Source organism: Natator depressus, chromosome 9 (genome assembly GCF_965152275.1).
Source record: "Natator depressus isolate rNatDep1 chromosome 9, rNatDep2.hap1, whole genome shotgun sequence".
NCBI classification, from domain to species: domain Eukaryota; kingdom Metazoa; phylum Chordata; order Testudines; family Cheloniidae; genus Natator; species Natator depressus.
The window spans coordinates 28,137,249-28,153,073 of NC_134242.1; the positions used below are offsets into that span (position 1 = coordinate 28,137,249).

The 15,825-nt window shown below is 41.6% G+C and overlaps 2 protein-coding genes across 3 annotated transcripts in view; one reads left to right on the plus strand and one right to left on the minus strand.

Annotated features, from left to right (window-relative positions):
• The window catches only part of CP (ceruloplasmin), a 35,170-nt gene extending 30,806 nt beyond the window's left edge, over window positions 1-4,364 (plus strand). Inside the window, exons 17-19 of one of the 2 annotated variants that reach the window (XM_074963788.1) lie at window positions 489-628; window positions 1,301-1,463; window positions 4,096-4,364. In XM_074963788.1, the coding sequence (XP_074819889.1) occupies window positions 489-628; window positions 1,301-1,463; window positions 4,096-4,166 (374 nt within the window). In that variant the 3' untranslated portion in view covers window positions 4,167-4,364. Of the gene's footprint in view, window positions 1-488; window positions 629-1,300; window positions 1,478-4,095 lie in introns of those variants that run through there. The other variant, XM_074963789.1, reaches the window with a different exon arrangement.
• HPS3 (HPS3 biogenesis of lysosomal organelles complex 2 subunit 1) overlaps window positions 3,657-15,825 on the minus strand; it is a 35,546-nt gene continuing 23,377 nt past the window's right edge. The window contains exons 15-17 of the mRNA XM_074963790.1: window positions 13,132-13,338; window positions 10,163-10,253; window positions 3,657-7,182 (exon numbers count right to left, since the gene is read on the minus strand). Of these exons, the coding sequence (XP_074819891.1) occupies window positions 7,055-7,182; window positions 10,163-10,253; window positions 13,132-13,338 (426 nt within the window). The 3' untranslated portion in view covers window positions 3,657-7,054. The remainder of the gene's footprint in view (window positions 7,183-10,162; window positions 10,254-13,131; window positions 13,339-15,825) is intronic.

The following is a 15,825-nucleotide window of genomic DNA, read 5'->3' on the forward strand; positions in this document are numbered from 1 at the left end:
TTCCATTTAAATAAAAATACTGAAATACAGTTTTATGGTTTTATCATATTCTATTTTTACCCATAAAGTTATCCACGTTGAAATTCTAATCCCTAAAATCAATTGTTAAATTTCAACATGTTGGGCCAAGTGCTAATATAAGGCCTAATCCTGAAAGGTACTGAGCATCTCCTGAGAGCTTCGATTCTGCGTTCCACAGGAGCTGAAGATTCACAAGACCTCACAGTATCATCCCCATGCTAGGGTAGAGCACTCTCTAGCCTCTTTTCCCACTGAGCAAATGTGGGATGTATCATATCATCAGATCCTATCCTCATAGGTTTTCTTATTTGATAGGGACAGTACATTCAGTCAGTGCCTTTATTTTTTTAAGGGACATTCAAAGTAGTTCTGATTGCCTACCACTAGCATTAAACTCTCAAATTCCTCTGCCATTAAAACCTAGATAACAATAAAACAAAATGTGTTTTGTATCCCCCTCTCCCCAGCCATTAATGGAAAACTGTTTGGAAACTTACATGGTCTTACAATGCATGTTGGAGATAAAGTAAGCTGGTACCTGATGGGAATGGGGAATGAAGTAGACATGCATACAGCACATTTCCATGGCCATAGCTTTGATTATAAGGTAAAATTCCTTTTAATGTTCATTTCTTACTGTGCTCACTCTTTTCATGAGGATTATGAGGGAATGAGATGTTACAATCTTAAGCTACAGTCCTGTAACTTGAATTTACAGTATTTATATATAAAAAATATTTGCTCAGACTAAGATACCTTTATATAAGAGAAGACAAGATAACGTTTGATGATGGGATTTAGTATAGGTACGTGTCTCATGCTACCTCCACAATTTATCTCCAAGTTGCCACACTCATGATATGAAACTTGTGCTTCTCCCACCCCCTCACACAGTTGTCCTAGTTAAATTTTTTTAGTTAAAAATTCTGAAAGGAAGATCTATGAACGTATGAATTAATGGCTCTGTGAAGTGAGGCTGCTTTGGAGTTGACATACTTGGAGAAAGAGCTCTGTGTAAGCTCAAAAGTTGTGTCTCTCACCAACAGAAGTTGGTCCAAGAAAAGATATCACCTCACCCACCTTGTCTCTCTAACATACTGGGCTAAAACTTAATCCCATTAGAAGTCCTGTTAAGAACACTGAATGACTTCTGTAAGAGCGTGAGCACCTGTGTAAGTTTGAGGAGAATGTAGCCCATTGTACAGCCCTCTATCGATGCAGCACTGTGTATTTATCCATTACATAGGTGTAATTGCTATTGTTGTTTTTCCCCTTGAAGCGCACTGGAGTTTACCGGGCTGATGTCTTTGACCTTTTCCCTGGCACATTTCAAACTGTGGAAATGCTTCCAAAGTACCCTGGCACCTGGTTACTGCACTGTCATGTGACTGACCATATCCATGGTGGCATGGAAACTACCTACACAGTGCTCCCCAAAGAAGGTAAGACTGGCTAACCTAGATCAATCAGAGGGACATGTTTAAGGATGTATTACTGAATATAGGCCATATCCCAAGAGGTGCTGAGCAGCAGGTTATCAGGCCCATGGGGAAGAAGAGAGATGAGAAGGCCTGAGTGTATTACAAAGGACCAAATTTAGCCCTGGGTGAAATTCTGTGCTCTTGTAGGCACAGCACAGAATTCACAGCCAGAGAGATGGGCATGTTAAGGTAACTTTAAGCAACCCCTGCACTCCTGATTCTGGAGTGCTCCAGAAACCTGGGCCAGGGCAGCCCCCAGTGTAATTTAGACAGCCTAGGGGAGAAGGGGTCAGTTATCTAAGTAAGCTTTTTGGGACAATGATTGTCAATTTTATTTTGTGTTTGTACAGTGCGTAGTTCAGTAGGGACTCCTAGGCACTATCATACCACCAATAAGTTACAGCAGCCCCCTTTGGCTGCCCTGTGGGTAACACTACCCAGAATCTCCACGGTGCTACATGCCAAGGCCCTGCCCCAACACAACCCCTACATTAAGGCTTACACGGGCAGCCTTGGAACACAGCCTGCAGCTGTCGTTCTCAGTTCCTGCATCCAGGGAGGAATTCCCTGATGCATCACAGGATTTTAAATCCTCTTTTTGCCTTTCTGACAGTCTTCTCAGGCATTAAAAGGCCCAGAGTAGGGGTGAGAATCTCATTCCATGTGTAAGCAGGGGCAACTAAAGTGGATAAAAGACTTGATCCCACAAGCAGCTGAATACATACAATTCCATTGGCAACAAACTTCTATTTCTGGCCCTGTACCAGAAACTTTTAATCAATCTGTAGCTTATATATTCCCAAGTGCGAGAGATATTACTGTAGTTCTAAGCCAAAGGAAAAGAAAAAAGTTATTGTAAACAGGAAAGTCAAATATTTGGGTGGAGCATATAGAATTCATGAATTGTCTTATAAAATATGCCATTTTAAATGTATTTTCTAAGCACTGCTGGATTAGTTTTAGGGGACTTGGGCACCTAAACCCTCTTGACTTTCAATGAGATTTAGGCCCTTTTGAAAAATTACCCTGGTTTCTAATGATCTCTAACAAAAATCCAGACTCTTAAATGAAGTTTTTACAATTAAGGTTTAGCAAAAGCTTCCTGCTAACTCTTACGGATATCAAAGGGAGATAAGATGTTACTACAGTAATACAAGCAAACAAGGCACCCATTATGATCTAGAGTGTAAAAATACACTTTAGATCGTCATTTCATTTATACTTGTGAATCTGGGCTAAGGCCCCATTCTTGCAGTTACCAAGGCCCTTTACCTAAATGCATGCATAATTCCATTGAAGTCAATGGAACTGCTCACATGGAGAAGTGTTTAGAGAATTAGGCCTACAGGCAGTCAAATTACACCAGACTCACACCAGTGAAAGTATAATAAAAACATTATCCCTTCAGTGTTCACTCTCACTTAGGAGACAGAATGCTGCCACAGCTAAGTAATGCCATTTCTGTAGTATTACAGGCCCTCTCATGCATTTTATATAAATATTTTCCCCATAGCTGTTATGTAAAATTGAAAAGCCCCTATAAAAATAATTTTTTAAAAGTAGTATGTTTTCACAAGGGAGTGTTAATCATATAGAAAAGGTTAGCTTGGGCCTGGAAGGTAAAGAAAATAGAACTTTTAAAATAATTGTTTTACAAAAAGCCTGATTCCCCTTTCCACCCCACCCCCAAAACTAGAGAAAATGAATGTCTGGGAGGGGTCTGTAGGTACAGGATATGACAATGGGCAGAAGAACAGATCAAAGAAACAGGAAAAATCTCTTATGCTTGGAAGGGTATTTTAGTTAAGGAGAAGGCTGGCCATCAACATAATAAAAGGAAGATAGTAGTGAAGTTTTTTCCTATCCACCCTCCCCTCCCCAGATGAGAGAGTTGAGATCTGATCCTTCAGACAAAAATCTGTCTCACATGCGATTGCTCACAAAAGAAAGCAGTTTGCAGAATGGGCCCTCATTAAAAACAAGTTTTCCTATTTAAAACAAACACCATGAGCAGATATTTGAGGAATGATTAAATCTTATTTTGAATTCAAATGAGCACCATTTTTAAAAAAACACTCCTAAAAACTTTCCTGTGCTAGAAAGGGGTAAAAGATGTTAAGTTTATAGTAAACACCACAATTAAAAATACCAGAAACTGGGTAATAAAGCATCTTTAACCCTTGATCTATATTTAAAAGTGTACATGATTTAGCATGAATACCAGAAAATGCATCTAACTTTTGTAAATAAATCTTGTTTAGAAAACAGAGTACAAGTATAGCTTATACCAGACTTGTACAGAAAGTAAAAGTTGATTTACACAATATACTGTGAGATATGTAAAACAGATTTTACCCTACACACCTATGTAGTAAAATGGATCCCTCATAATGATACAGAGATTGACTCAAGTCACAACATACAACCCAGTCTGAACTCCCAGCATTTTAAGGTGGGGTTTTGGATTTGGATCCTAACTTCTCCCGAAAATGGGTGCACTGACAAAAATCATTTTGTGTTACTTCTCTTACACACACAAAATAGCTTGTTGCATTGATATGAGGTTTTACAGAAATACTTTTCCCCTTTGCAGAGCAACAGTCTTTGTTCCCAAGGATGTTTGAGCAGTTCACACATAAAATCAAAACAGCCAGAGCAGAATGAAGGAATTGGCTCATCACAAGGATTCTCCAAAGTCTTTACTTGATGAAGCACTTCTTAAGAAAGGACATCTGGACCACTTCCTTTCTCAACTTGGTTCACAAAAGGCATCATTTGGCCCACAAGAACAACCCTGGTAACACATGGATCATAGTTTGGAACAGCTCTGTGAATACATACCCTATAAATTACTCTTTGCATAAATAAAAAACCCTCCTGTATAATTGACCACTGCTTCCTGAAATGCCTTTCTCAGACTCCTTCTCCAGGTATGCCCTTCCCTTGGAGCCAAACTCCCCTCTCTCCCTAGCCTCAGAGACTGCAGCCCTCCTCCTTGCAGTCCCGTTTTCTTTTGGCTACCTGGCTTTATACAAGCCCTGGCTGTTCCTGTCCAGGTGGGCTTCACCTGGCTCCTCCTCCAGGTGCAGGTTAGACAATTAATTGGCCACACTAGCCACCTTAACCCCTTCAGGGCCTGGTGTGGGATGAACACCCACCACAGTGTGTGACTACAAATTAAAACATAAAATCTGTTTCACAGAGTTCTGTCCCAGCTGCTTTCACCAGAGTTCAAGAGTCATGGGTGTCTCAGGCATTATTGGAAATGAACTGATGAAGCAGGTGAGGTGGGATCCACAGAACTACTTAACTCCCAGTTTTGGCTCCACTGTGACCCACAAAATGCCCATCCAACACTGAAGGTGCCTAAACTCACTCAGCACCTAAGTTTTTCAAGGTAAAAGGTCCCGGGGTGCCTAACTTCCTGCCTCTGGGCATGAGCAATGCTGCCTCCCTCTAGGCATCCATGTGCCTATCTCCTACCTAAGCCCCAGAGCTATCCACACATCCAGGGAAGAAAGGCATTCAGCTACTGAAATCACGGGCAGGACCCGATCTGTCAGGCATACTCGGAGGGCACCTACTGGATTGGGTCCCATTCAAAAGTTAGGTCGACCCAGCTATGTGACTGGAAAAAATCCACACACCCGACTGATGTAGTTAAATTGACCTAACCCTCTGTGAAGACTGCTAGGTTGATGGAAGAATTCTTCTGTCGACTTAGATACTGCCTCGTGGGGAGGTGGATTACCTACGCCAACTGGAGAGCCCCTCCCATTGCTGCAGTGAGTGTCTGCAGTGAAGTGTTTCATGTAGATAAGCCCTAAATTAAGTATTTAGAATCTGGAGGATACTTCCTAATGGCGGTTTGGGAGTGTAAGGGTACACCAGCACTTAAAACACTACAGTGGCACAGCTGCAGCTGTACCACTGTAGTGCTTCAATATAAACACTCACTCACTCCACTAACAGGAGAGGTTCGCCCGTTGCTGTAGTTGACCTAGCCACCACATTTTGGGGAGGTGGATTAACAGAAGAATTCTTCCATTGGCCTACCATTGTCTACACCAGGGATTAGGTCGCCATAGCTACATCTTAGGGTTGTGAAAAATCCACACTCCTGACAGATATATCTTTCACACCCAGGGCTGTCCCTGGGCATTCCGTCTAGTACACTAGCAAAAACTTTGCCAAGTTCATGTACTGGACAGTGGACTTGTAAGCATCTGCTTTAATATGTGGCCTGACTGGTTCACAGCTTCTGGGTTAGGCCTCAAATCTTGCACCAGGCCCAGCGCTCCAGGTTCTCTCTACAGCAATATGGAAACCAATTAGTCAGCTAATTAGATTCTCAGATGGTTGATCCTTATTGTGATAGTCTGACTGCAATTAGCTCACAGCTGTTTAGAATAGAGTTGTTAGTAACATTGTATAAAAGAACTCTTCTCTTACCATTGAATATTGGAAAATAGTTTAATACAATGAAAATGAAATACTCAACCTTAATTATCACTGTTCATACAATCATTATGACAGTAGTTTTTTTCCAATTGTATTGCAGTTGAAAGACCAAGAAGGCATTTCGACTCAGAACAGAGGGGAAAAAATGACTCTGTAATTGAGAGACCCCTTTTCAAAATACATGGTAAAAACAAAGACATAAGACAGCTAGTTTGGTGGGCCATCTAGAAAATAATGTAGCTGGAAAGAAGTGAACCAGAGGCGAAGATGCTTGTTGTCCATTAGAGACTGAATATAGTGATGGGAGAAAGGGAAATGAACAGCAGAAAACATCTGTGACCTACTTACCGAAAGATAGTTATTTCTCTTGGGAACCACTTTCTACACATTTGATGAATAAGACTTGATCCAGCAAAGTCTTGTCCATGTGCAGAACTCTAAGCATGCAAGCAGTCCCCTTAACTTGTTCTTCCAACCTGAATTCAATTGAACTACTCAAGCATGTGCATATCTATAAGTCCATGACAAGTCTCCAGAAATTCCAGTTGGAAGAACAAGTCAATAAGACTACGCACATGCTTAAAGACACCCATGAGCTTACGTATTTTGTGGATTGGGGCCTAACTAGCTGAAGACATGGGATCCAGGAGTGACAGCTTCCATTCCCTACTTCACCTTTTACATGAACACTACAGTGGGATAGAATTTTGTGCAACTTTAAGTAGTACAATATTCCTTCTGGCTATATTTTTCTCCATTAAGAATATACATTCTCACTCAGGAAATGTCTGAACTTCGTCAACTATTTGGCTGAATAACACAATATTCAGTTCCATAGGATAAACAGGGATTCTTTCGATTTGCCAGTATCAGTGACATTTTATCACTGGGAACGCTTTTCTTTCATTTACAAAACTGATACTCTACCTCAAGTGGTGATTGTCTTCTTATTATACAATATAAGGCCAGTTTTTACAATATACCCAGGTAGTTTGCAAGTAGATGGACTCCCACAATACTTCACGTACAATTCCACCATTTAGTTTTGCCTATTTATTCCAGTGCTTTCAAGTCCACATTTTTCATTGTGTTTAAGTCACGAATTTCCTTTTGCTGCACTGAAGTAGATGTGGCAGGAAGAATGCTGCAGTCCCATCCTCTGGTAGAACATTAAGGAAATCCCTTAGTTCCAGTTCCATGGCAACCACTGATAAAGTTTCTGCACAGGGAAAGAAATATAGATGATTTTAAACATAGTATAAGTGCAACACACTATAGAGCTGATCTTTAACGTAACTAAATCAGCAAAATATTTAAATACTGTGATTACAGTAGATTTAAGAGAAAGACCCAAATAGCAGCAGATACATTTGGCAACTGGGGAACAGTTTGAGAAGCGAGGGTAGCAATTCAGGGTTGTTTATGGATGAAGTATTGAGACACACACCATTATAACGTCTATCTGAACTAATCATCTCAACGTACAACACCAAATCCTAGGTGGGTCTCATCTAGCACTCTTCAGTGCTGTATAAAATGGAAAGGAAGCATTAAAATAGAGCTATGCTGATGGTGTAACACAGCAGTTGGTACTTTGGGAGCAGCCCATGAGACAAAGCTATCTGATTGTAGGCTCTCCTGGGCCAATTAATATCCATTACAATGAGAGGGTAATGGTCACACAATGAGCATCTGACAACAGAAGTTTACCACTTTTATGCTTCTAAACAGTGATTGCTGCCATGCACTCTATGGCAACCCAGTAGTGACACTCCTCTAGTCACACATTGTGCAGATGTTGTAAAAGGTCTTGTCATAGAAAAAAATGACTAATTTTATTCATCATTCTGAACTGGCTATAAAAGAGTCAAACCACTAGTCTATTATTTATTTCCTCCATAACAATGAGTAAGGGGACCATGGCAGTTGCCATGGTTGGTCACTGCCCTTCAGCCAAGTTTCCAGAGGAAAAGGGAAAAAAAGTTCCAGTCTCAGGAAAAGAGGAAAATCAAACATTTAGACAGTCACTTCCTTTGGCTAAGGATCCAAATCCCCCAGAACACACACTTGACTGCTTCCTCTTGTGTAATCCCAGTGACCACAAGCAACACCATGGCTTCCCTCAGCCAAGAGTCCAGCTATGACATCCTTACTGTCATTAGAGTCTCTGCACACCAGTACAGTTCTCAATACAAGCCAGGCAGTTATTTCCCCAAGCATTCCTTTCACCTGGCTTGGCTATGGAAATGAGTAATTACACATTACTTTCAATGGATAATTCTGTGATATCTTTACCTGTATTTATATCTGTAATAATCTTTAATTCCTGTCATGCATAATTAGTAGGGCTGTCAAACGATTAAAAAAATTAATCGTGATTAATCACGCTGTTAAACAACAATAGAATACCATTTATTTAAATATTTTTGGATGTTTTCTACATTTTCCAATATACTGTTTTCAATTACAAAACAGAATACAAAGTGTACAGTGCTCACTTTATATTTACTTTTGATTACAAATATTTGCACTGTAAAAAAATAGTATTTTTCAATTCACCTAATATAAGTACTGTAATGCAATCTCTTTATCATGAAAGTTGAACTTACAAATGTAGAATTATGTACAAAAAATAACTGCATAAAAAAAAAAGTAAAACTTTAGAGCCTATAAGTCCACTCAGTCCTACTTCTTGTTCAGCCAATTGCTCAGGCAAACAAGTTTGTTTACATTTGCAGGAGATAATGCTGCGCGCTTCTTGCTTACAATGTCACCTGAAAGTGAGAACAGGCATTTGCATGGCACTGTTGTAGCCAGCATTGCAAGATATTTACATGCCAGATGCACTAAAGATTCATATGTCCCTTCACGCTTCAACCACCATTCCAGGGGACATGTGTTCATGCTGATGATGGGTTCTGCTTGATTACAATCCAAAGCAATGCAGACCGATATATGTTCATTTTCATTATCTGAGTCAGATGCCACCAACAGAGGGTTGCTTTTCTTTTTTAGTGGTTTGGGTTCTGTAATTTCCGCATTGGAGTGTTGCTCTTTAGGACTTCTGAAAGCATGCTCCATACCCCATCCCTCTCAGATTTTGGAAGGCACTTCAGATTCTTAAACCTTGGGTTGAGTGCTGTGAGATTTCTAAAGATAGCTACATTGGTACCTTCTTTGCGTTTTGTCAAATCTACAGTGAAAGTGTTCTTAAAATGAACAACATGTACTGACTGGGTCATCATCTGAGACTGCTATAACATGAAATATATGGCAGAATGTGGGTAAAACAAAGCAGGGGACATACATTTCAAGGAGTTCAGTCAAAAATTTAACACATTTTTTTAATGAGTGTCATCAGCATGGAAACATGTCCTCTGGAATGGTGGCTGAAGCATGAAGGGGCATATGAATGTTTAGCGCATCTGGCACACAAATACCTTGCAATGCCAGCTACAAGAGTGCCATGCAAACGCCTGTTCTCACTTTCTGACATTGTAAACAAGAAGGCAGCAGATTATCTCCTGTAAATGTAAACAGACATGTTTGTTTTAGCCATTGGCTGAACAAGAAGTAGGACTGAGTGGACTTGTAGGCTCTGAAGTTTTACATTGTTTTGTTTTTGAGTACAGCTATGTAACAAAAAAACCCCTACATTTGTAAGTTGCACTTTCATGGCAAAGAGACTGCATTACAGTACATGTATGAGGTGAACTGAAAAATACTATTTCTTTTATTTATCATTTTTACAGTGCAAATATTTGTAATAAAAATATACACTGATTTCAATTACAATACAGAATACAATATATATGAAAATGTAGAAAAACGTCAAAAATATTTAATAAATTGTTTAACAGTGTGATTAAAACTGCGATTAATCAAGATTAATTTTTTTAATCGTAATTAATTTTAGTTAATTACGTGAGCTAACTGCGATTAATTGACAGCCCTAGTTAAAAAAATAAGGATGTGTGCAAAAATTTTGGATGTGTGCAAAAGCTTACTGCACACTTCACAGTACTGCTCTGCTAGTCTCTGCTGAGTTACATTATATGTTAGAAAGATCTTCCTCCCCAAACTGAACGATGGTAAAATACCATGCCGCAGCAGTTTCTGGAGGAAACGGCTTTCAAATACTTTAGATGCAGTTCAAAGGCTTTTGTGTATGGCCTTTAGTTGTAAATCAAGTTCTTTACCTTTCAGCGATGAGATGAGAATGGAGTAGTCATCCCCAACATATCTGGTTCGTTTACAAAGTTCAGGAAGCAGTTTGTTCCACCAGAGAGCCTAATTCATCCAAAAATAAACCCACAGAAGAAAAATAAGTTAGTGGTGACTATGAATAGTAGGTGGTGAACACAAATTTATTTTTAATAAGTACTTTGAACTAACATCAAAGATGGTACAAAAAACAGTGGTGTAAGTTGAGATGGGCCTAGTAATTAATTCGTCTGCACAGCGCTTTGAAATGCAATGTTTTCAGACTTCAGTGTGATCCTTTTTAACCCAGCAAATTAGAGTGATGATAGCACCCCCTAGCGCCGCTGAAGATAAGGCTATGCCTGTTTCTGACAGGCCGTGCATGTGGTTCAGACAAACTACAAACATACATAATTAGTGCAGGGGAAAAAAGTTAATGCAGTATTATGGTTATGGATTTAACAAATAAGGTAAGTCTCTCTTTATAGCCCTGTGCAGTGTGGGTAAAAAAAAGTGTTCTAGGAGAACTTTATGCTTTTATGTTTCTTGACATACCCCTTCCAACTCCAATAATCTTAATGTTGCATGAATACTCAATTTAAATTTTAATAATGCAAAAAGCTATTACTTTTATGTTTACAAAGACTGAGAGGAGGAAAGAAAACACTATCCATCTCTCTTCAAACTCTGTGGTCTCTTTCTCTTCTCCCATTAGTCTTTGCCTGCAGTATTGCAAGGCTACAATTACCCCAGATATTGGTTTTCTCTGTTCCACTTCTTGATCAAGGGCCAAAAGGGAGCACACATGAGCCCCAGCTGTACTGTACTGACTGGGGTTCCAGCATTTCCACTTGCTGGAGTGTCTCCCCCTTTGCTGATATATTCAGCAGAAGTTATGTCCACTATTAACTGAACATTTTTCAGAGTGAAGGGAGGCAAATAGACCCCCAAAGATCTGTACTGGGACAAGTGCTGTTCAACATATTCAGAAATGATCTAGAAAAGGGGGTAAACAGCAAAGTGGCAAAGTTTGCAGATACAAAATTACTCAAGATAGTGAAGTCGAAAAGCTGACTGTGAAGAGTTACAAAGGCATCTCACAAAACTGGGGGACTGGGCAACAAAATGGCAGACGAAATTCAGTGTTGATAAGTACAAAGTAATGCACATTGGAAAACATAACCCAACTATACATACAAAATGATGGGGTCTCAATTAGCTGTTATCACTCAAGAAAGAACTTGGCGTCATTGTGAATAGTTCTCTGAAAACATCTGTTCATGGTGTAGTGGCAGTTAAAGCTAACAGTGTTAGGACACATTAGGAAAGGGACAGATAATAAGACAGAAAATATCATAATGCCACTATATAAATCCATGCTACGCCCACACCTTGAATACTGCGTGCAGTTCTGGTTATCCCATCTCAAAAAAAGGATATATTAGAATTGGAAAAAGTAACAAGAGGGGCAACAAAAGTTACTAGAGGTACAGAACAGCTTCCATATGAGGAGATATTAAAAAGACTGGGATAGTTTAGCTTAGAAAAGACGACTAAGGAGGGATATGATTGAGGTCTATAAAATCATGAATGGTGGAGAGAAAGTGAATGAGGAAGTATTATTTATCCTTTCACATAACATAAGAACCACGGGTCACCCAATGAAATTAATAGGCAGCAGATTTAATACAAACATAAGGAAGTACTTCCTCCTACAACACAGTTAACCTGTGGAACTCATAGAAAGGGGATGTTGTGAAGGCCAAAAAAATAATAACTGTGTTAAAAAAAGAATAGACAAGCTCAAGGAGGATAGGTGCATCAATGGCTGTTAGCCAAGATGGTCAGGGATGCAACCCTATCCTCTGGGTGTCCCCAAACCTCTGTGCTAGAACCTGGGACTGGACAACAAGGGATGGATCACTCGATAATGGCCCTCTTCTGTTCCCTCTGAAGCATCTGGTACCAGACACTGTTAGAAGACTGTATACTGGGCTAGATGGACCATTAGTCTTACCCAGTATGGCTAGTCTTATGTTAGCAGTTAATTGGCAGGGAGTAGGGGAAAACCATGGCAGTACTTCTGGAGCCTTGACCAGAATTGGAGAGATCAAGCTCTTCCTCAAATATTATAGGCAACGGGGGAATATCAGGCAATAAGTATACAGTTCAGATGTTATTAGGGAGCAGGGAACATATTTAATCATGGCATTTTCAGACATTAATAATAATTTTTTTCTTTTTATTGTGGCAAGTTTCACATGAAAAAGTTCAGCTACTTCTGAGTTACTTGTAAGCTAAAATATACTCAGCTCTCTCTGTTTACAGCAGATCAGTGTATTATTCCCCTCTCTGCTAGCAAGTAACTCAGCCATCTGAACATTTTTTCCACAACCTTAATATAAAATAAAATATCACAACTTCAGGATGAAACCAGTCTGGAAAACCTCAGCCCAAAGAGTTTTTCAGAAAGAGGGTCTATAATAAAATGTCATATATAATCCATATTTCTAAGTCACTTTGACCAGGAGCATCTGCAGTAAGAACTACCATCATAAAAACACAAAAGCAAAAATGGGACATTTATATGAATGTGACTTGAACTCAGTCAATGAAATCTATGAATTTTAAGGGTAAGGATGAAACTCCTAACTTGTCTCATTAAACTTGTGCACTGCAAGTGTCTAAGCAACAGGTATTTATGACCTTCGGCGCTGTAACACTTGGGAAAAGAGGGTCCAACCCTGCTCCCATTAAAGTCAATGGGAATTTGGCCATAAAATTCAATGCAAGCAGTTTCAGGTTCAGAGTGAGTTGAGGATGGGAGTTTCAACTTTAATAGAAATCTGTGCCATTTGATTATCTCTGCAGTGTACAAGTTCTCCTATGCACAGCTAACAACTACTGAAAAGAAAGAGAAAGAAAGACTACAATAAATTACTAGATTAGCATTTTAAAAGCTCACCCGATTTTCATCTTTCAGCTCATGCTGGGCATAGGGTATGAGTGCTTCAGGACACTTCTCTAGGAGCTTGTCAATGGATTTCTCATACTCTCCTACCCCCGTAGTGCAAAGAACATGGACACTGAGACCAGCATTACTGTCTTCTGATAATGGCTCCAAGAATGGCAGAACTGAAGCTATGTCGATTGATGGACCACATAAAAGAGACTGAGGAGAAGAGGAAAACTTGCCATTTGGATGTCAAAACAGACAAAATGCTCACACGCACACAAAATTAATTTAAAAAGAAATAGTTTTAAGTCTTTCTGATATTGCTTGGTTAAACAATTAGGCCAAAAATACTCAGGAGAATGTAAGTATACATGACCATTATTTACATAATTCTTTGATCATTTCCTTTCCCATCATTTGCACCATTCCTCTTTCATAGTTCAGTTTGACTGACAGAGGTATTGTTTTAACAACAGCTTTACATCATATCTATATACATCAGTAACACGCTGGACTGTTTAGCAAGAGGTTTAAACTGTCTTACTTCATTTAGACCCAATGCGAACTAAATTCTGCCCACCTTAAGAAACAGAATCACCTAAGAACTTATGCTGGATTGTTTGATCATTGTAAACAAGGCCTCCACTAAACCTGGTGTAGTTCCTGTACTCAGTCACCTGAGCTGCCTTTGCTCTACAAGAAAGTACACAGCCTTGGTATTGATCACCCCATCCCCCTTGATTTAAAACTAGTTTTTTCTCTACAGCTGAGATATTACTCAACTTATTATGTGGTCCTCTGTCACAGATCCTAGCGAGCACCATCCCTAGCAGCTACCCACTAGGACTGCTCTGAGGGGAATACAAACCCTTGCTACTCTGGATCCCCACGATGTTTCAAGCTCCTCGAGCCGGGGGGGGGGGGGGCGGGGGGAGAGGAGAGGTGAGCAAAAATTTTGGCCTGAGGGCTGCATCGGGTTTCGGAAATCATATCGAGGGCTGGTTAGGGGAGGCTGTGCCTCCCCAATCAGCAAGGCATGACCCGTCCCCTGTCTGCCCCCCACCCCTGCTTCTTGCCCCCTGATGTGGCCCCCCCGGGACTCCTGCCCCATCCAACACCCCCTGTTCCCTGATGGTCCCCCCAGGACCACTGCCCCATCCACCCCCCTTGCTCCCTGTCCCCTGACTGCCCCCAGACCCCCATCCAACCCCTCCTCTCATTCCTGACTGCTCCCCCCGGGACCCCTGCCCCATCCAACCACCCCTTCTCCCTGTCCCCTGACTGCCCCATCCAACCCCCTCCTCCTTCCTGACTGCCCCCCCCAGAACTCCTGCCCCCATCCAACCACCCCTTCTCCCTGTCCCCTGACTGCCCCTGGAACCCCTGCCCTTGACTGCCCCCTGCTGCCCCATCCAACCCCCCCTCCTTCCTGACTGGCCCCCTGGGATCCCTGCCCCCATTCAACCCCCTGTTCCCCACCCTCTGACTGCCCTAACCCCCATCCACACCCCCACCCCCTGACCACCACCCCGAACTCCCCTGCCCTCTATCCAACCCCCCACTCCCTGCCCCCTTACAGCACTGCCTGGAGTACCGGTGGCTGGTGGTGCTACAGCCATGTCACCACGCAGCACAGAGCACCGGGTCAGGCCGGGCTCTGCAGCTGCGCTGCCCCAGGAGCTCGCAGCCCGGCCGCCCAGAGCATGGCGCCGGCAGCACAGTGAGCTGAGGCTGCGCGGGAGGGGAGACAGCAGGGGAGGGGCCAAGGGCAAGCCTCGTGGGCCAGGTGCTCAGGGGCCAGGCAGGAGGGGCCCGTGGGCCGTAGTTTGCCCACCTCTGTCCTAGAGCCTGAGCAGGCAGCAGAATTGGTTCCTCATTTGGCCTCTCTGGCACATTTCATAGGCACTGACCCTCAGTTACCCTCTCTTGGAAATGGGGCTCCTTGGCCTACCTGCCCTAGGCCTGCACAGACCCAACACACCCCTCCCCCAGAATTCCACCCAAAGATGTGACGCTTCTGGTTTACAGTTTAACTCTCTCAGGGGCCACAGTAGCAGCGAAGCAGTCAGTGCATAGACTTGGCACATTCTAACACCCTTATGTTTTTATATTTAATAATGTAAAGCACAGGAGAGTACAGCTCATTCAAAACAACAAACATCTGAAACCGAAATGTCCCTCACTTTCTAGCTTACTCTTCTCTTTGTGCCGTTGGGGAATCATCTGGATCCAGGAAGGCAGGCAGGCAGGTGGGGAGTCCCTCCTCACACAGGCTGTTGCATGCTAGCTGGTCTCTTTCTCTCAGGGATCTTATGTGATCTTGCTCTCTCCTGGCTCATGCTGCTTCTTCCTATGTGTTTATTTAACCCCTTCCTGGTCACCTTACCTTTTTTGTTCTCCTCCTGGAAACTTTCCATTACTCCCAACTTCCCTGCTCCTTTCCGGAGTAAACTAAACTGAACTGGTTTTCTAAGGACACAGCTCATCCACTGTCCCAGATGTTTGCACCTAAATAGCATTAAGTCCTAAGCATCTTCTTATTGTATCTGCCTGGTGCATATGAGCTATAGGCCCTGTCAGCAATGGTGGACCCAACATACATTCAGCACTCATGACACAGCAGATTTTCATAATCTAATTGATATTGTGAAATTGTAATTCATAAGCTGTACAGAGATAGCCCCAAATCGTCACACCCTCTTA